The 20898-nt window shown below is 45.7% G+C and overlaps 1 protein-coding gene across 3 annotated transcripts in view; it reads left to right on the forward strand.

The window, feature by feature from the left end:
* The window catches only part of SPAG5 (sperm associated antigen 5), a 115107-nt gene extending 95807 nt beyond the window's left edge, over positions 1 to 19300 (forward strand). For all 3 annotated transcript variants that reach the window (XM_077294356.1, XM_077294357.1, XM_077294358.1), the window contains exons 21-26: positions 2991 to 3123; positions 3335 to 3415; positions 15224 to 15367; positions 15490 to 15564; positions 17429 to 17509; positions 18229 to 19300. In XM_077294356.1, coding sequence (XP_077150471.1) covers positions 2991 to 3123; positions 3335 to 3415; positions 15224 to 15367; positions 15490 to 15564; positions 17429 to 17509; positions 18229 to 18300 — 586 coding nt within the window. In that variant the 3' untranslated portion in view covers positions 18301 to 19300. The remainder of the gene's footprint in view (positions 1 to 2990; positions 3124 to 3334; positions 3416 to 15223; positions 15368 to 15489; positions 15565 to 17428; positions 17510 to 18228) is intronic.
* Positions 19301 to 20898: the final 1598 nt, after the last annotated feature.

Here is a 20898-nt window from a genome sequence, read left to right on the forward strand (position 1 = left end):
TGGGAAAATAAAAAATTGTGGGCTAAAAAAATCATTTTTGAGAAAAGAACAATTATTTTTTATTTTCATGGCTTTGCGTTATACACTTCTGTGAAGCACTTCGGAGTTCAAAGTGCTCACCACACATCTAGATTAGTTCCTTGGGAGGTCTAGTTTCCAAAATGGGGTCACTTGTTGGGGAGCTCCAATGTTTAGGCGCACAGGGGCTCTCCAAACGCGACATAGTGTCCGCTAATGATTGGAGCTAATTTTCCATTCAAAAAGCCAAATGGCGTGCCTTCCCTTCCGAGCCCTGCCGTACGCCCAAACAGTGGTTTACCCCCACATATGGGGTATCATCTTACTCACGACAAACTGGACAACAACATTTTGGGTCCAATTTCTCCTGTTACCCTTGGGAAAATAAAAAATTCCGGGCTAAAAATTATTTTTTATTTTCACGGCTCTGCGGTATAAACTTCTGTGAAGCACCTGGGGGTTTAAAGTGCTCACTATGCATCTAGATAAGTTCCTTGGGGAGTCTAGTTTCCAAAATGGGATCACTTGTAGGGGAGCTCCAATGTTTAGGCACACAGGGGCTCTCCAAACGCGACATGGTGTCCGCTAACGATAGGAGCTAATTTTCCATTCAAAAAGTCAAATGGCGCGCCTTCCCTTCCGAGCCTTGCCGTGCACCCAAACAGTGGTTTACCTCCACATATGAGGTATCGGCGTACTCAGGAGAAATTGCCCAACAAATTTTAGGATCCATTTTATCCTGTTGCCCATGTGAAAATGAAAACATTGAGGCTAAAATAATTTTTTTGTTAAAAAAAAGTACTTTTTCATTTTTACAGATCAATTTGTGAAGCACCTGGGGGTTTAAAGTGCTCACTATGCTTCTAGATAAGTTCCTTGGGGGGTCTAGTTTCCAAAATGGGGTCACTTGTGGGGGAGCTCCAATGTTTAGACACACGGGGGCTCTCCAAACGAGACATGGTGTCCGCTAAAGATTGGAGCCAATTTTTCATTCAAAAAGTCAAATGGCGCTCCTTCCCTTCCGAGCCCTGCTGTGCGCCCAAACAGTGGTTTACCCCCACATATGAGGTATCAGCGTACTCAGGACAAATTGGACAACAATGTTCGTGGTCCAGTTTCTCCTTTTACCCTTGGGAAAATAAAAAAATTGTTGCTAAAAGATCATTTTTGTGACTAAAAGTTTAAATGTTCATTTTTTCCTTCCATGTTGCTTCTGCTGCTGTGAAACACCTGAAGGGTTAATAAACTTCTTGAATGTGGTTTTGAGCACCTTGAGGGGTGCAGTTTTTAGAATGGTGTCACTTTTGGGTATTTTCTGCCATATAAAACCCTCAAACTTTCTTCAAATGTGAGGTGGTCCCTAAAAAAAATGGTTTTGTAAATTTTGTTGTAAAAATGAGAAATCACTGGTCAAATTTTAACCCTTATAACTTTCTAGCAAAAAAAAATTTTGTTTCCAAAATTGTGCTGATGTAAAGTAGACATGTGGGAAATGTTATTTATTAACTATTTTGTGTCACATAACTCTCTGGTTTAACAGAATAAAAATAAAAAATGTGAAAATTGCGAAATTTTCTAAATTTTCGCCAAATTTCCGTTTTTTCCACAAATAAACTCAGAAATTATCGACCTAAATTTACCTCTAACATGAAGCCCAATATGTCACGAAAAAACAATCTCAGAACCGCTAGGATCCGTTGAAGCGTTCCGGAGTTATTACCTCATAAAGGGACACTGGTCAGAATTGCAAAAAACGGCCAGGTCATTAAGGTCAAAATAGGCTGGGTCATGAAGGGGTTAAGAAAAAAGAGGCAGTTCTACAGAAAAATATTTTGCGTGGAAAGGTGTCGCTGTGCATGGGCTAATAAAGAATCCACTTTTCTGTGCTAAATGTTTTTCTGGAGAGCTGTCTTTTTTCTTTCATATATGGATATACAGTTCCAGCCTGTACAATTGCCCATAGCCACATTTACAGTTCTGTAGTCTTCATACCTGAAATTTGATTGTTTGCTGCCCCAGTGTCTGTTCAGAGACTGTACACACATATACATGCCATCTTTAGGCGAGAGGGAGGACATGATGCTTTCTTAGGGTCTATTACACAGGTAATGACTTCATGATTACCTAATAATCCCTCAGAGACTGGCGTTAATTTCTGTCATAATTTATGCCACTTTTTACATAATAATTGAGTTGTTCGTCAGCACTCGGCCATACCATTGGCTCATCTCCATTCAGGTTTCAAAAAGAAATGTGAAAAGTCACAAAATTTAGCAACATTTGAAGCCATTGTCTGCCTGAGAACTACTCTTTGAATCCGGACCTTACATTACTGTCCTTTTAAGAAAGTTCTAAAAACTAAACCAGTTACTGTATGTCTACACCAGGTAGTTATCCGGCCACCCCATCTAGCTGACAAAATGTATTTGAAATGGGCAGTATAAACTAAGATTTGGGGATAACATACTAATTTCTGGGGGACTGACCACCGGGATCCTCGTCAATTCCAAAAACGAGACCCGTCTGAATGAAGCAGAGGTCAAGCATGTGCACCAATGCTCCATATATTCTCTATAGGAGTACCGGAAATAAGTGTTCTGTGTTTTGTCTTCTATGGCAGTGCCATAGAGGATGAATCGAGCAGATGTGCACATACTTGATTACTACAGAACACATTTCTTGGGAACCATGGAAGTTCCAGCAGTTGCACCCCATTAATCACTAAGGCATCTTGTATTCTATCGATATGGGATAACATTAACTTGTTGCTACACCTTTCATGTGCATTTGATTTAAGAGCATATCAAGCATTTCTTTGGCATTTTCTCTTTAATATTCTGCATATTTTGGGTCTGCAGATTTATTAATTGTAAGTTTCTGTAATAACTTCTATTCATGTTCTTGTTCCACGTTGTTCTCTGACATTCCTCAAATGTATTGACAGTATTTTCTGTTGAATTATTTTCTCTCAGATCATCTCTAAAAGCAGAAATCCAGAGTCAAAGTTTTCATCATACGTCTGAAATCCGTGTCCTCCAGGAAGAGCTCGGCAACCTGAAAAGGGAAAATTCTCTCTTGGATGAGAAAATCAACGGGAAACAAAAGGTGACTGTGCAGATTCTTTACCTCTTATCCCATCAGGAGACGTTCCCATTTTTATTGTAGATTTAAGGAATAATTTGTTGTTTCAAACCGTGTACTGCAAAAACACAATCTCCAGACAGTTATTGCAATCCTATTAGCTGCATACTTTTACTGTGCCAGTGATGTGATGTGACTTGATGTATAATGTCTGATTCAAAGCTTTTTCCTGCAGTGCATCAGCGAACTCCAGGGGGTTATGAATCAACAAGAACAGAAGATATTGCAGCAGTTTAGTGAGGCGAAAAAAAGAGAGGTAATAAATCTGTTTAGTCGCACCCTCTATTGTCTTATGATGCCTAGGATATGATTACTTGGGACCATATGACAATAACCATCGTTTGCCTGGTCATCATTTCATTTCTGGGTAGGGTCGTAAAAGAACAAGTTTAAACCTACTGTCCTGGCTCTCGTGTATCATTCATCCAAAGTCAACATTGTATATTTCAGTAAATGAAGCTGCAAGTGCTTGAGGATGCGTTGAATCCTGCCATATGCACTGATTCTTGCGCTCTTAGAAGATCGTCCTTATTACTCTGTCGCCTCATTGGGGGACACAGGACCATGGGTGTTATGCTGCTGTCCACTAGGAGGCGACACTATGCATAATCTGAAAAAGATTAACTGTGGCTCCTCCTGTGCAGTATACACCCCTGGACGGCATCAGCCTTCTCCAGTTTTTGCTTAGTGTCGCAAAGGAGGCACACCTAAAGATTTTTACTCCGTTTTTCCGACGGGATTACAGATGAAGAAAAGAGGGTCTCCTGTGAGACTCCCGGCATGGCTCCTTCCTCGGCCCCCTATTATGGGGTGCCCAGTTGAAGTTGAGATGGCTATTCCCCATGCTGCTCCTTCCCCAACCCCTCGGGTGTTGGTTCGAAGTCGAGACCCCCCTCCTTCCCCAATTCCTTTTGGTTTCTGGGTTGAGGTCGAGGCGAGGATAAAGGCCCCTGAAGGTGTGACAACAGCACCCTCCCTATCCCCCTCTGGGGGTATTAGGTTGAGACACCTCAGGTAGGGCCTGTACAGGCAGCATCCTACAGCTCCCAGCAATGGGCCAGCACACTGCGCCTGCATCCAGGGACCCCAGCCCAGCTGCAGGCTCCTGTTGGGGCCGGGGGGAGTGCAGGCAGGCATGGCACATACAGACACAGGGCTCCCTGCGTCCCTGTCTCTGCGGCAGCACCAGCTCTATACTGCCTCAGGGGGACCCCAGCCGGGCTCCCCCTTCCGCTTATAGCCCCACCGCCATCCTGCCTTCAAATCCGGAGGGGTCCGGTTCAGATCCGACCCCCTCCTGGACTTTCGCGCCGGCCTGGAGCCCTTCTGGGCCTCAGGCATCTAATTTAGGCCCCGGCTTCGGCCTAGCTGAAGCAGCAGCCTCCTCTCCGCCCCCCCGGCCCGCCCCCCGGATGACAAATATGACACTCTACCGTGTCATACAAGGGGCGGATCGAGACAGAAAGGGCGGGTTTTTTATAGCCTTGCCGCCTTTTTCCAGCTCTCCGCCCCCTTCTCCTCCTCTCTCCTCTGTCTCTGCAGCCATTTTCGGCTGCAGATTAACCCTGCATCTCCTGGTCTGCAGGACCAGGACCAGGCAGCCAGTCTCCGGGGGGCACAGGACTGTGGATTTTCGGCGCTGGACCTAGGGGTACACTGGTGGGGTAAGATCACAGCTGGGTTATCTTTACTCAGCTGTGAATCCATATTACCTATAAGGCTCCCCTGTAGGTTCTCTACCCCTGTAAGGTCCATCTGCTGGCAGCACCTCTGCACTCTGTGCACTATGCCGGGCTCAAGGTCTAAGAGAACCAGGCAGAACTGCTATTATGCATTCTGCACAGCCTGCGGGACCGCTCTCCCCAGTAGTAGCACGTACCCGCATTGTCAGAACTGTATACAAACTACTGTGTCACAGCCTCAAGAAGCCCCTGCCAATGCCTCGGTGTCTAATGCTACACCGGAATGGGCTACTCAGATATCGCAATCTATGACGCAGTCTATAGATAACCTAACTTCCACATTGCTTCAGGCTCTGCAGGGTCATGCCCCGGCTATGACCGTTACCCAGCAAAGGGAGAGCTTGACTCAGGAACAAGATGACCCTGGCACATCCACGTCTAGGTCACGACGCAAGCGGATCCATAGATCAAGTCCATCTGCGTCATCCCATAGCACACGGTCATCCCCCTCTAGGGAGAGACACCGTTGCTCCAGGTCATCTAGACCGTCCCATTCCAGGGACAGACAATGCAGATCTCCGCAATCCCCAACCAGAGAAGGCCTCCTCCCCAGCTCACCCAGCAGGGGACGCCTCAGTGATACACAGGATTCGGAAGGCATCTGCGTCTCTGACTCAGACAGAGAAACGGAGGGGTCCCTGATCCCAATCCCTCCTAGCAATACAGCGCTAGTTGAGGACATAATATCGTCCATCCATCGGGTGCTGGACATTTCTGATCCGCCACCAGAGGCCCCAGAACATCAGATTTCCTTTGAAGGACCTCTGAAGCCGCCTAAGGTTTTCTCTAACCACCCAGAGTTTAAGGCGATCCTTAAAAAACAGCTCTCACAGCCTGAGAAAAAATTAGCTAATCGCAAATATCTGGAGGCGAGGTACCCCTTCCCACAGAAGGACACCAAGGAATGGACAGATCCACCTGAAGTGGATCCCCCAGTCTCCAGGCTAGCAGCACAGACCCTCCTTTCACTGCCAGATAGCTCAACCCTAAGGGACGCAGCAGACCGGCAGGTAGAACGCATGGCTCGTTCAATTTTCGAGGCAGCAGGGGCATTCCTGGCTCCCGTGTTCACCTCAGTTTGGGCTGCCAAGGCCATCCTGGCCTGGGCAAACAATTTACAAGCCTTCCAAGCATCCGCTCCTGAACTGTCGGACCAAGCGGTTCAAATTGCTGTTGCAGCAGATTACATGCTCCATGTAGCTCTGGATTCAGCAAGGGGAGTCGTGGGGATAGCATCAAACGCCATCACGATTCGGCGTATCCTCTGGCTGCGGGAATGGAAAGCGGACGCAGCCTCAAAGAAGTCCCTCACGCACCTCCCCTACCTCAGTGGGAGACTTTTCGGTGAACATTTGGACACTATGATATCCAACGCTACAGGGGGTAAGAGTACTTCTCTTCCCCAACTGAAACCTAAACACATGTATGCAGTCCTTGACCAGCCGGTCGAGGGTGCATACTGCTGTGCGAGATGTGAGCACATTGTGCATTTGGAAACCCAGATACTGGATCTAAATGTGCAGCTGGCAACACTGAGATCCATAGACAATATGGAGAGGAGTCTTCTGCTCACAGAGCAGACGCTCAATGGGATAGATGAGGAGGGGGATGGTAGGATGGAGCTGCAGGACAGTGTGGCAGTTAGCTGGGTGACAGATAGAAGGCGGGGTAGAGGGAAGAGTGCCAGGGAGGCTAGTCCTGATCTGGCACACCCCAATAAGTTTGCTAAGTTGGCAGATGAGGGGGGTGCCAGTACAGGGGTAGCACTGCTGCAGCCAGGCATGTCCTCTGAAAGCCGGAGGAGTGACTGCTCCAGTAAGGGGGGAAATAGGAGAGCAGGGCAGGCCAGACAGGTGCTGGTAGTGGGGGACTCAATTATTAGGGGAACAGATAGGGCAATCTGTCACAAAGACAGGGATCGTCGGACGGTGTGCTGCCTACCTGGCGCTCGAGTCCGACACATCGCTGATCGGGTGGACAGATTACTGGGAGGGGCTGGTGAGGACCCAGCGGTCATGGTGCACATTGGCACAAATGACAAAGTTAGAGGTAGGTGGAAGGTCCTTAAAGATGATTTCAGGGAATTAGGCTGCAAGCTGAAAGCAAGGACCTCCAACGTGGTATTTTCCGAAATACTGCCTGTACCACGTGCCACGCCAGAGAGGCAACGGGAGATTAGGGAGGTTAATAAGTGGCTCAAGAATTGGTGTAGGAAGGAGGGGTTTGGGTTCCTGCAGAACTGGGCCGACTTCTCAGTTGGCTACAGGCTCTACGCTAGGGACGGGCTGCACCTCAATGGGGAAGGTGCAGCTGTGCTGGGGGAGAAAATGGTTAGAAGGTTGGAGGAGTGTTTAAACTAGGGAATGGGGGGGAGGGTATTCATTTTATAGGAGGGGAAGATAGTGCAGATAGAGACCTGGGCACAAATAAGGAAGTTGGGGGTGGCGGTGGCATGGGGGGTGGGGTTAGAACAGTTAGTAATTTAAGAAAGAATAGAGGTACAGAGAGTAACATCAAGTGCATGTATACTAATGCCAGAAGCCTCGCCAACAAAATGGATGAATTAGAACTAATGTTGTTGGAGCATAATTATGACATGGTGGGGATATCTGAGACGTGGCTGGATGAGAGCCATGACTGGGCTGTTAACTTGCAGGGCTATAGCCTGTTCAGAAATGACCGTACAGATAAGCGAGGGGGAGGGGTTGGTCTATATGTAAAATCTTCCTTAAAACCCATCCTGCATGATAATATAGGTGAATTTAATGAAAATGTAGAGTCCCTGTGGGTGGAGATAAGGGGAGGGGGAAAAAATAATAAATTGCTGATAGGGGTTTGTTATAAATCTCCAAAACTAATGGAAGCAATGGAGAATATCCTCGTAAAGCAAATAGATGAAGCTGCGACTCAAGGAGAAGTCATTATTATGGGGGACTTCAACTACCCTGAAATAGATTGGGGAACAGAAACCTGCAGTTCCAGCAAAGGTAATCGGTTTTTGACAACTATGAGAGACAATTACCTTTCACAACTGGTTCAGGACCCAACAAGGAGGGGGGCACTGCTAGACCTAATATTAACCAACAGGCCAGACCGCATATCAAATATAAGGGTTGGGGGTCACTTGGGGAATAGTGATCACAAAATAATAAGTTTTCATGTAACCTTTAATAAGATGGGTAGTAGGGGGGTGACAAGGACACTTAACTTCAGGAGGGCAAATTTCCAACGGATGAGAGAGGATCTTGGTGCAATTAACTGGGACAATATCCTGAGACACAAAAATACACAAAGAAAATGGGAGACATTTATTAGCATCCTGGATAGGACCTGTGCACAGTATATACCGTATGGGAATAAACATACTAGAAATAGGAGGAAACCAATATGGCTAAATAGAGCTGTAAGGGGCGCAATAAGGGACAAAAAGAAAGCATTTAGAGAATTAAAGGAAGTAGGTAGTGAGGAGGCATTAAATAAATACAGAAAATTAAATAAATTCTGTAAAAAGCAAATCAAGGCAGCAAAGATTGAGACAGAGAGACTCATTGCCAGAGAGAGTAAAAATAATCCCAAAATATTCTTTAACTATATAAATAGTAAGAAACTAAAAAATGACAGTGTTGGCCCCCTTAAAAATAGTCTGGGTGAAATGGTGGATGAGGATGAGGAAAAAGCCAATATGCTAAATGACTTTTTTTCATCAGTATTTACAAAAGAAAATCCCATGGCAGACAAAATGACTAGTGATAAAAATTCCCCATTAAATGTCACCTGCTTAACCCAGCAGGAAGTACAGCGGCGTCTAAAAATAACTAAAATTGATAAATCTCCGGGCCCGGATGGGATACACCCCCGAGTACTGCAGGAACTAAGTACAGTCATTGATAGACCATTATTTTTAATCTTTAAAGACTCCATAATAACAGGGTCTGTACCACAGGACTGGCGTATAGCAAATGTGGTGCCAATATTCAAAAAAGGGGCAAAAACTGAACTCGGTAATTATAGGCCAGTAAGCTTAACCTCTACTGTGGGTAAAATCCTGGAGGGCATTCTAAGGGATGCTATGCTGGAGTATCTGAAGAGGAATAACCTCATGACCCAGTATCAGCACGGGTTTACTAGGGACCGTTCATGTCAGACTAATTTGATCAGCTTCTATGAAGAGGTAAGTTCCGGACTGGACCAAGGGAACCCAGTGGACATAGTATATATGGACTTTTCCAAAGCTTTTGATACGGTGCCACACAAAAGGTTGTTACATAAAATGAGAGTAATGGGGATAGGGGAAAATATGTGTAAGTGGGTTCAGAGCTGGCTCAGGGATAGGAAACAAAGGGTGGTTATTAATGGAGCACACTCGGACTGGGTCACGGTTAGCAGTGGGGTACCACAGGGGTCAGTATTGGGCCCTCTTCTTTTTAACATATTTATTAATGACCTTGTAGGGGGCATTCAGAGTAGAATTTCAATATTTGCAGATGACACTAAACTCTGCAGGGTAATCAATACAGGGGAGGACAATTTTATATTACAGGATGATTTATGTAAACTAGAAGCTTGGGCTGATAAATGGCAAATGAGCTTTAATGGGGATAAATGTAAGGTCATGCACTTGGGTAGAAGTAATAAGATGTATAACTATGTGCTTAATTCTAAAACTCTGGGCAAAACCGTCAATGAAAAAGACCTGGGTGTATGGGTGGATGACAAACTCGTATTCAGTGGCCAGTGTCAGGCAGCTGCTACAAAGGCAAATAAAATAATGGGATGTATTAAAAGAGGCATAGATGCTCATGAGGAGAACATAATTTTACCTCTATACAAGTCACTAGTTCGACCACACTTAGAATACTGTGCACAGTTCTGGTCTCCGGTGTATAAGAAAGACATAGCTGAACTGGAGCGGGTGCAGAGAAGAGCGACCAAGGTTATTAGAGGACTGGGGGGTCTGCAATACCAAGATAGGTTATTACACTTGGGGCTATTTAGTTTGGAAAAACGAAGACTAAGGGGTGATCTTATTTTAATGTATAAATATATGAGGGGACAGTACAAAGACCTTTCTGGTGATCTTTTTAATCATAGACCTGAGACAGGGACAAGGGGGCATCCTCTACGTCTGGAGGAAAGAAGGTTTAAGCATAATAACAGACGCGGATTCTTTACTGTAAGAGCAGTGAGACTATGGAACTCTCTGCCGTATGATGTTGTAATGAGTGATTCATTAATTAAATTTAAGAGGGGACTGGATACCTTTCTGGAAAAGTATAATGTTACAGGGTATATACACTAGATTCCTTGATAAGGCGTTGATCCAGGGAACTAGTCTGATTGCCGTATGTGGAGTCGGGAAGGAATTTTTTTCCCCATGGTGGAGTTACTCTTTGCCACATGGGGTTTTTTTGCCTTCCCCTGGATCAACATGTTAGGGCATGTTAGGTTAGGCTATGGGTTGAACTAGATGGACTTACAGTCTTCCTTCAACCTTAATAACTATGTAACTATGTAACTATGTAAACGCACTTACAAGAAGCGTAACCAAACTCGATTCCGATCCTTTCGGAATTCCTCCGGCTGGTCCGTCTCACGTCCAGTACAAAATCGTAACCGTTCCCCACGCAGGGACAACTCACGATCGACGCAAAGGTCGGGCAAGACCTGGCAGTCAAAAGCAGGCCAGTCTAAGCCCAGAGGAGGAAAATCGCAGACTTTCTCCTCCTCATGACTCACGGACTCCGGAAGACACCACACCAGTAGGCGGCCGAGTTTTGCTCTTTCATCAAGTCTGGCTGCCTATTACAGAAGACAGGTGGGTCACGGAACTAGTGTCTTCCGGATACAAAATAGACTTCACCTCCAACCCACCGGACCGGTTCTTCCTCTCTGTCCCCCCAAAACCGCCAGCCAAGGCTCGAGCCTACCACCAAGCGGTCTCCTCGCTTTGTCAATCAGGAGTCATAGTACCGGTACCCACGACCGACCGCTTCCGAGGGTTCTACTCCAATCTGTTCGTAGTTCCCAAGAAAGGAGGCAGCGTACGGCCCATACTAGACCTAAAACAGCTCAACAAATATGTACGGGTCCGTCATTTCCGCATGGAGTCCCTTCGGTCCATCATTGCGTCCATGGAGAAGGGAGAATATCTCGCCTCCATAGACATACAAGACGCATACCTGCATATACCCATTGCACCTGCCCATCAGAGGTTTCTCAGGTTCGCAATAGGCCAGGACCACTACCAATTCGTGGCTCTCCCCTTTGGACTCGCCACGGCTCCCAGAGTGTTCACCAAGGTCATGGCAGCTACCATGGACGTCCTGCACTCCAGAGGCATAGTAGTCGTTCCATACCTGGACAATCTACTCATCAAGGCTCCCACCTTCAAGGACTGCGAGCTCAGCGTCTCAATCACAACCGATACTCTCAGTCGCATGGGCTGGTTAATCAACCTACAAAAGTCATCACCAACCCCGAGTCAGTCCCTGACCTTCCTGGGAATGTTATTCAACACCTCCAGGGGTCTAGTGCTCCTTCCCAAGGACAAGGCACTGGCCCTCCGACTAGCAGTTCGCACCCTCCTCCGCAAACCCCCTCGATCTCTCCGGTTTGCCATGAGAGTCCTCGGCAAGATGGCAGCGGCAATAGAAGCTGTCCCATTTGCCCAGTTTCACCTCAGACCTCTCCAACTAGCCATTCTCAAGTCCTGGGACAGGAATCCCTTTTCTCTCGACAGGGAGTTCCAGCTAACGTCGTCAACCAGGAGGTCCCTGCACTGGTGGCTCAAGCCAACCTCGCTAGCAAAGGGGAAATCCTTTCTCTCAGGTCAATGGAAGGTCCTGACCACCGACGCGAGCCTGACGGGTTGGGGTGCGGGGCACCTACACCACAGGGCAAGTGGTCCCCAGCGGAAGCGACCATGCCCATCAACATCCTGCAAATTCGTGCCATCCTACTGGCATTGAGGGCCTTCCATCACTTACTGGCAGCCTCTCACATCAGGATACAGTCGGACAATGCCACGGCTGTGGCATATGTGAATCATCAAGGGGGGACCCGCAGTACCCAGGCGATGCGGGAAGTGTCACATATCCTCCGCTGGGCGGAGGACACAGGGTCGGTTCTTTCGGCGGTCCACATTCCGGGTGTGGACAACTGGGAAGCAGACTTCCTCAGCCGACAAGGAATAGACTCGGGAGAGTGGTCTCTCCATCCCGAAATTTTTCAACAGATCTGTCTCCGCTGGGGGACCCCGGATGTGGACCTAATGGCATCCCATTTCAATGCCAAGGTCTCCAACTTCATTGCCAGAACACACGATCCGCGGTCGCTCGGAGCAGACGCTCTGGTTCAGGACTGGACCCAGTTCCAGCTTCTGTACATTTTTCCACCTCTCCCCCTGATATCCAGAGTGGTGAGGAAGATCAAACAAGAGGGAGTTCCAACCATCCTCATTGCACCGGACTGGCCCAGACGCACATGGTACGCCGACATCGTACAACTCACAGCAGACGCCCCTTGGCGTCTTCCCGACCGCTACGATCTTCTATCACAAGGGCCGTTCTACCACCAGAACTCAGGGGCTCTCAATTTGACGGCGTGGCCCTTGAGACCTGGGTTCTAACTCAGGCAGGGCTCTCGGCAGATGTCATTGGAACCATGATCAGAGCACGGAAACCAGCCTCTGCCAAGATTTATTACCGTACCTGGAAAGCTTTCTTTACCTGGTGCGAATCTCGTGGCCAGATCCCACTCCCTTATTCCCTACCCAAAGTACTTGGTTTTCTCCAATCGGGTCTGGAGGCCAGGCTGTCATTGGGCTCGCTTAAGAGCCAGGTGTCAGCCCTCTCGGTGCTTTTCCAAAAGCGCATTGCTACCAAGCCGCAAGTAAGGACTTTCCTTCAGGGGGTTTCCCGATTGGTTCCCCCCTACAGACGACCACTAGAAACGTGGGACCTCAACCTGGTCCTGACAGCATTGCAGGAACCACCCTTCGAACCTCTTAAGGAGGTCCCGCTCCGCCTTCTTTCCCAGAAGGTGGTTTTCCTGGTGGCAATCACCTCGCTACGCAGGGTGTCTGAACTGACAGCACTCTCCTGCAGACGGCCTTTCCTGGCATTTCACCAGGACAAGGTAGTTCTTCGTACGGTCCCATCCTTCCTCCCGAAGGTTGTGTCCGACTTCCACCTCAATGAGGAAATTTCACTACCATCCCTTTGTCCGGTTCCGGTTCATAGAGTGGAGAAGGCTCTGCATACGCTTGACCTTGTCAGGGCTTTGCGTATATACGTGTCTAGGACTGCGTCCTTCCGGAGGTCTGATTCCCTTTTCCTCCTTCTGGAAGGCGGCCACAAGGGTATGCCAGCTTCCAAAGCTACTCTTGCCAGGTGGATCAAATCCACCATACAAGAGGCGTACCGCCTTAAGAATTCTCCTCTTCCAGCCGGTATTACGGCGCACACTACACGGGCGGTAGGGGTCTCCTGGGCCATTCGGCACCAGGCTTCGGCACAACAAGTGTGTAAGGCGGCCACTTGGACTAGCTTACACACGTTTACTAAACACTACAGGGTTCATACCCAGTCCTCAGCGGACGCGAGCCTGGGTAGACGTGTCCTGCAGGCGGCAGTGCCCTAAGTGTACGGGCCTGTCTGCACAATATTCGTCCATTGCTTCCCACCCAGGGACTGCTTTAGGACGTCCCATGGTCCTGTGTCCCCCAATGAGGCGACAGAGTAAAGGAGATTTTTGTGTACTCACCGTAAAATCTCTTTCTCTTAGCCTCTAATTGGGGGACACAGCTCCCACCCTGTTGCCCTTTCCGGGCTGTTGTAACTGTTGAGTTCTCATATTGTTTCTTGAGCTCGTACATAGTTGCCTTCTTACAGGCATAATTATGTTATTCATGTTACGTTCCTCCTACTGCTTTTGCACAAAACTGGAGAAGGCTGATGCCGTCCAGGGGTGTATACTGCACAGGAGGAGCCACAGTTAATCTTTTTCAGATTATGCATAGTGTCGCCTCCTAGTGGACAGCAGCATAACACCCATGGTCCTGTGTCCCCCAATTAGAGGCTAAGAGAAAGAGATTTTACAGTGAGTACACAAAAATCTCCTTTTTTTACTGACTTCTCTCCTGTGCCGCAATGTCTTCTGATATAGAAGAATAGGAGACAAAAAAGCGCATATAGGGTCTTATCCTCAGGACTGCTCTTAAAGAATTATGAGAGAACTGCTCACCTGATGGTGCAAAGTAAAGGCGTGTAATTTGTCAGTTGCTGCAGATCCACAGGTCGGCGCTGCGACCTCTTAAAGACGTTATAATAGATGAATGTGGATAAAATCTGCGCTGCTGTGACAAATAATGAATCCAGATATAGTTGTAAGGTGTTCAGGTGGTTTATTCAACGCGTTTCGAAGCTCATGGCTTCTTCTTCAGGAAGTTTCCACACAAAGATCTTTGTGTGGAAACTTCCTGAAGAAGAAGCCATGCGCTTCGAAACGCGTTGAATAAACCACCTGAACACCTTACAACTATATCTGGATTCATTATTTGTCACAGCAGCGCAGATTTTATCCACATTCATCTATTATAACGGCAATGTCTTCTGAGGCAGAGAATATATTTAATTAATGCACATGGAGATGGAGCTAGGTGAGAAGTAAAGAGGATTGATGCACTAGCTGGGAATCAGACAGCCCTCTGTGCACGTGCAGCTTCATTTGCATGCAGTTTGATTTTTATTTTTCAGTAATTTGAAAATCTTTTGCCCCCACGAAGGTAAGTTTGCTGGGGATTGTGCTGAAAAACAAGATCAGTGTAATTAGTTTGGTGGCTCTTGATTTTACTTTGAAAGGGAATCTGTCACTAGGTTTCTGCTATGCAATCTGAGAGTGCACCAGATGTAGGGGAAGTAAGCCTGATTCCAGCAGTGTGTCACTTACTGTGTTTTGCTGTTTCAATACAATCAATGGTTTATCAGCAGGAGATTATCGCTACTGGTCAACTTGTCTAGTGCCTCCTAGTCCAACCCTGCTCCACCACTGAAAAGCTGCTTTACAAACACAGAAAGCTGTTAATGAGGGGGGGTGGTCGGGCTGTACAGGGCTCAGCATTCAGAAAACTGCTAGATCTGCATCTGAGAAACTGTGATTCTATCACAATTGCTGCACCCAGTAAACTGATACATTGCTGGGATCAGGATCTCTGCCCCTACATCATGCCGCGTTCAGGTTATATGACAAAAACTTACTGACCGATCCCTTTTAAGTGATGAAACATGAAGATTATAATTATTTGTTATATTATTTGATATTAGGTCCTAATTCAGGAAAGTGCAGAGTTACAGTTGTCTTTAAAGGTATATGAAAAACAGGTGGAAGTCCTGAAACAAGAACTAGCTCAGGACGGTGAACATGCTGCAAGAAACTGGATTCAGGAGAAACTGATATTGCACAAAGATGTGAGTCTGATTAGTCTGCCTCTCCTATGTTTGATGTCTTCCCTATATATCTTTGTGGTTCTACATATCTGGATACGTTTTTCCACTTTATCCACATTTAATCTTGTGTTTGTTACCCTTAGTTAACTACATTGAGAGAGAAACTAGTTAACCTTGAATATTCAAAGTCCGAATCCATTCAACGGCTATTGAGACATGTAAGTATCTTCCTCAGTGAAAAGTCTTCTTGGAAAAATCTTTTTATCATTCCTTATAGATGTTACTGTTCTGCTTGAGGTTTCTTCCTACGTTATGAATGGCTGTCTAACCTACCTTCAATATTCACCTTGACATCGACACTTCACTTTCAGACAGTGTACCACATCACAACTTTCAGAAAGTGGGTCTTTTCCCTTGTTGCTGCTTCCCTCCAACCAGTTTGTCCCAGTACTAACAGGAGCTTAATCTCCAGTCAGATCTTAGAGGACAGGACCATCCCAAGCCTCCAGTGCTCTTTCCGTGACCTTACCGTCCATTCCCCCTGCCAGCATTGCTCACCGATCAGGACGCATTTTTTAATCCGACTTAATGTCGACTTGGTCTCCTGGCAGTCACTTGTCAGGTTTATTAAACATCACCTCTGCAGCCATTCACCGACTTCAGATGACTTGCAGCCTTCACACCTATGGTCACCTACAGCTGTTCATTCCATATGTCAATACATTGATCCACTGGTCTGTTTTTCCCACAGTTGTCTCATCTCCTTTCCTCCTCAGGTTCTGCATTATGGTCATGTGGAGGTTGGTTGCTTTCATGGTGGACTTTGCTTTTGCCCTCTTCCATTCCAGAACCCTGCAGCAGTGCTTTACAAATGGGACAGAGATCTTCTTCCCAATTAACCTGCAAATCTGACTCTATAGCCAAGTTCACCAATGCTTTCTATGTTGGCATTCTTCCCTTTAATTGTTTGGGATTACCTCATCCTGCCAGTACACTGCAGTTTGTGGTGAGGATTAGGCAGTCTTCTAGTCTGGGGAGAGGAGTCTTTGTCCATCACATGACACACAACATTTTTCTGTCCATCAACTCTAGGGTCATGACAATTTTCTTCTCCTTCACTGGCAAGTTATTCTGGCGAGACACCCCATTTGAGATCAGAAGGACAATAGGCATGGCATACCTTATTTACTAGCTCAGCACTTGCAATGAAACATCTTGAAAGGGACTACTTAAATTCAGTGCAGAATCCATTGTCCAGGTCGTCTTCACTGTCCACACTACTAGGTTACAGAATTGAGTTGCATGTTTTCTCAGTCTATCTTTGATAGACCTTGACGAGTGGTCTTTCAACTTTTGCTCATCATTGTAAGTGTTTGGGGCCCTCAGAATGTTACCCTCATGGCACCATCATGGATGAACCACAAAGTGCCAGGACAAGTAATACTCTGGCAATGGATCCTCTGCTGGTCTTTATGGATGCCCTTCTCCAGTTCCTACATCTTTCCTTCCACTTCTCCCATTGGTGTTGAAGAAGATAAAGACATAAGGAAGGATAATATTCTTGGAGGCTCCATGTTGAGCCTTGCACTACTGTTACTTAGAAGTGACCAACCATATCGCAGTTTTACCCTGATGTCTCCCAGAGGATTCAGACCTGCCCTCTCATTGTTTCCGTTACATCATAAGTTTAGAGTCTGAGTTTAATGACCTAATATTATTGAGCTACAGCTGACTGAAAGAAGAGGCACTATTTAAGAGGGGCCCCAGTTCTGTGGCTCTAAACTGTCAAAGATGACTATTCTAATTGGCTGCCATGTAATGCAACACTTACCCCAGAAGTGGCCCAACGCCACAGCTTTCCCCGTCAGAATCCTCAGTTTGCCTGGGTGCCCAGAGTGAGACCCCGGGCAATTAGCTGATTGCCCCATTGGCTGTACTTCGAAGATAGTTTGTATATGACAACCCCTATAAGTGACTTATCGAAATATTCTGCCAAGAGCCAACAGCTGAAGTAGGCCACAATCGGGGCCGCATTCCCCAGCATGTTTGGTGACTGTCCTGCTTATATAATGTCTTTTGTAGCGGGATGTACTGGAAGCCAATCTCTCCAATTCTGAGGCAGAAGTCCGGAAACTAGACCTCATAATTGAAAGAATACGACAGGTAAGATGAGATGATAGATGATGATAATTCTAGAAGAAAAGACTCCTAAGATATGGATGATTCTGGCCGACCACTATTTGTAAATGATGCTTGTAGTCTGCCAAAAATGTGACCTTACAGGTTAAAAACGTTCAACCATCCTGTTTTGTTTGTTTTTAATGTCCTATTATGGATGGCATCAACTCGTCCAATCGAAATCTTCTTTGTGTGAGCATCTTCAGGCCACATTCACATGCTGCGGCGGGGTGCGTATTTTACTGCTGCACCAGAAGTTCATTATTTCTGCTGTAATAATCAAAATTCAGGGGTTTTTTTGCTACAATTTTGAAGAAGCTGATACATTTTTACTGAGATTTCAACTATGTAATACAGCTGCCAAACAATGCACTGCAACATGTGACTGTCACCTAAGGGGTTAAAAACATCTTTGGTGGCTTTTATTTTATTTTTTTACTTAAATGAATATATTTTTGGCCTGAGGCATCATTAAATATTTGGACCATTTGGATTCCACAGTTTTTATGTATCATGATACATGTGTTATGGTACATAGCCGTACAAGGATCTCAATGACTGCGACAAGTCTAAATTGTGATGTTAGACAGCTAGGTCTCAAAATCTCGAAAAGGGCAGGTTCTGTGGGTCAGTTCTTATGGCTTGTCGGTGTACAATGATATGGAGCTTGTGTATTTATTAATCTCTTGTTTTTTATTTTATAGATTCTCCTCTCTATACCAGATGTTGTAGATAATTGTGAGAAGCTGAGACAATTGAAGGAATTCCTGAAATAGAGAATCTGCATGATGGTTAATTCTTAACGAGAATCTGTCATCAAGGTTATGCATATTAAACTAAAGGTATAGCTATAATGGCGCTGCTATACTCGTATAATACATACATCCAGTGAAGAAATCCACAGCCTGGTTGTTTAATAATCGTCATTAGAAGTTTTGGTCTCCGTGCATTGAGGCAGGAATGTGGGTAGGGTCTTCGGCTCTGCCATGGCCCCTGTATAGCCCCATGTGTCTTTATTCCTTTCCTTATATCCTGCATAGGTCTAGCCACGGTCTGAGCTTGCGCAAATTGATCTCATGGTGGGCTCAGTAAAATGGCGCTGATAGCGGCACATGTGCAGATTGACCTCGGGAAGTCAGTTACAATAGCGGTGTATGGGCAGATTGAGATCTCGGCTCGTCATTGAGCTGAGATCTTAATCTGCGTATGCATCGGCGCCATTTTCCTGCCAGGATTTCAATCTACACAAGTGCCGCCTGCGGCTAGTACTGCGCAGATGTGAAATTTAAATAAAAAAAGATGATACAGACTATAGCAAAACCGAGGACCCTACCCACAGTCCTGCCTCACAGGCTCCCCTCCATGCACAGAGACCAAATCTTCTAATGACAATTTTAAAACGACGAGGTTGTGGATTTCGTCACTGAATGTACGTATTAAATCAGTATTGCACCCGTCCACAACACCGATGAGCACACAGACAATCACATCAGCAGTCTGCAGACATGTCTGGTCAAACGTTTAATATGGGCCAGACCTACAGATTATATACTGGTGTAATGCTGAACAGTCATGTTTTTTGTTTTTAATGAATCAAACAGTGGATCTAACAAGGAGATTTCTTCTGATTTCTTTTAAACCCACTCCCAATTTTGGCTCCCTGCCCCACTCCTCTGTGCCTGCACTCATAGCCAGGAAGCATTGTCATGTGAACAGAAATCATACTGCATTTTGACTTGTATTTCATGCACTGTTAACTGGCCACACACAGACAGAGATGTGTGTATATATATATATATATATATATATATATATATATATATATATATATATATATATATATATATATATATATATATATGTATGTGTATATATATATATATATATATATATATATATATATATATATATATATATATACATATGTGTATATGTGTCAAGTTATCGGTGCATATGCCATATATATATTTTTTTGTTTGTTTAAATTATACTTTTGGACATTTTCTTTTTTGTGTTGTTATACTGCACTAAAGGCCTTTGCTATGTTGAAAATATGTATATGTTTGTTCATATGTATTTCTTAATAAAGCTTGAAGTCTTATTTTAAATATTAAACACTTTTTTTTTCTTTGTAAAACCCTTTTTTATCTGGTTTTGGCGAAGTAGTCTGAAACAGAAAAAAGTGTTCTTGGGTGTACAACAGCTTTTCAGAGGAAGATTGCAGTTTTATGCTTTGTACAGTGCCTTGCGAAAGTATTCTGCCCCCTGGAACTTTTCAACCTTTTCCCACGTATCATATTTACATTTTTGTGGAAATTCAAAAACTGAAAAGTGGGGCATGCAATACTATTTGGCCTCTTTAACTTAATACTTTGTTACTCCACCTTTTGCTGCGATTACAGCTGCAAGTCGCTTGGGGTATGTCTCTACCAGTTTTGTACATCGAGAGACTGAAATTCTTGCTCATTCTTCCTTGGCAAACAGCTCGATCTCAGTGAGGTTTGATGGAGATCATTTGTGAACAGCAGTTTTCAGCTCTTTCCACAGATTCTCGATTGGAGAGGAGGAGAGAAGCCCTGACGGCAGCCCAGCAGGAGGCAGAGCCAGCACCGAGCACCGCACATGTCTTGGCTGCAGGGGTCCAGGGAAGGGAAGGAGACCGGGAATCCTCCTCACTATCCGCTGCCTGATCGGAAGTGCCAATATTCATAGAAAAACAGCCGCACATTGATGCATCACCAATGAGACGGACATAGAGCTTCAATGCTCCAACAGGCACCGCCCATTCCGGACTAAGTCTTTCATCCTTGCACATATTTTACCTTTACTGAAAGTGAGGTTTTGACAAAGACCATCTCTGGTCGAAACGTTAACCTTATTGTCCGCCAAATCCTTTATACGTTATTGAGCACCTGGTGATGTCTGTACGCACAAATAAAGAAAGAATACTTTTTGCATAACCTTCAAGTTTTCCGTGTGCGGCTGTTTTTCTATGAATATTGTGACTATTTGTTCAGCGTGCACCTACTGCTCCAGGATACAGAGTGCACCACATTTCTCCGGACTGATAGGAAGTGCCGGCATCCTAGCTGCAGAATTTAAAGGTGCAGTGCTTCTAAAGCAGCAAGTGGCCAGGAGACCCTAAATAGCTGCTCAGGGACTGGCCCGGGGGGCATATGCCACCCCGGCCCAGCCTGCCCCTGATGACAGTGATTTGATGTGGTGGTCCTTCATCCACACCTTGACTGACCTAGTTGTGTGGCATGGCGCATTGTCCTGCTGGAAAAACCAGTCCTCAGAGTTGGGGAACATTGCCTGAGCTGAAGGAATCAACTGTTTTTCCAGGATAACCTTGTATGTGGCTTGATTCATTC

This window comes from Ranitomeya variabilis, chromosome 3 (assembly GCF_051348905.1).
Source record: "Ranitomeya variabilis isolate aRanVar5 chromosome 3, aRanVar5.hap1, whole genome shotgun sequence".
In the NCBI taxonomy this organism is placed as follows: Eukaryota; Metazoa; Chordata; class Amphibia; order Anura; family Dendrobatidae; genus Ranitomeya; species Ranitomeya variabilis.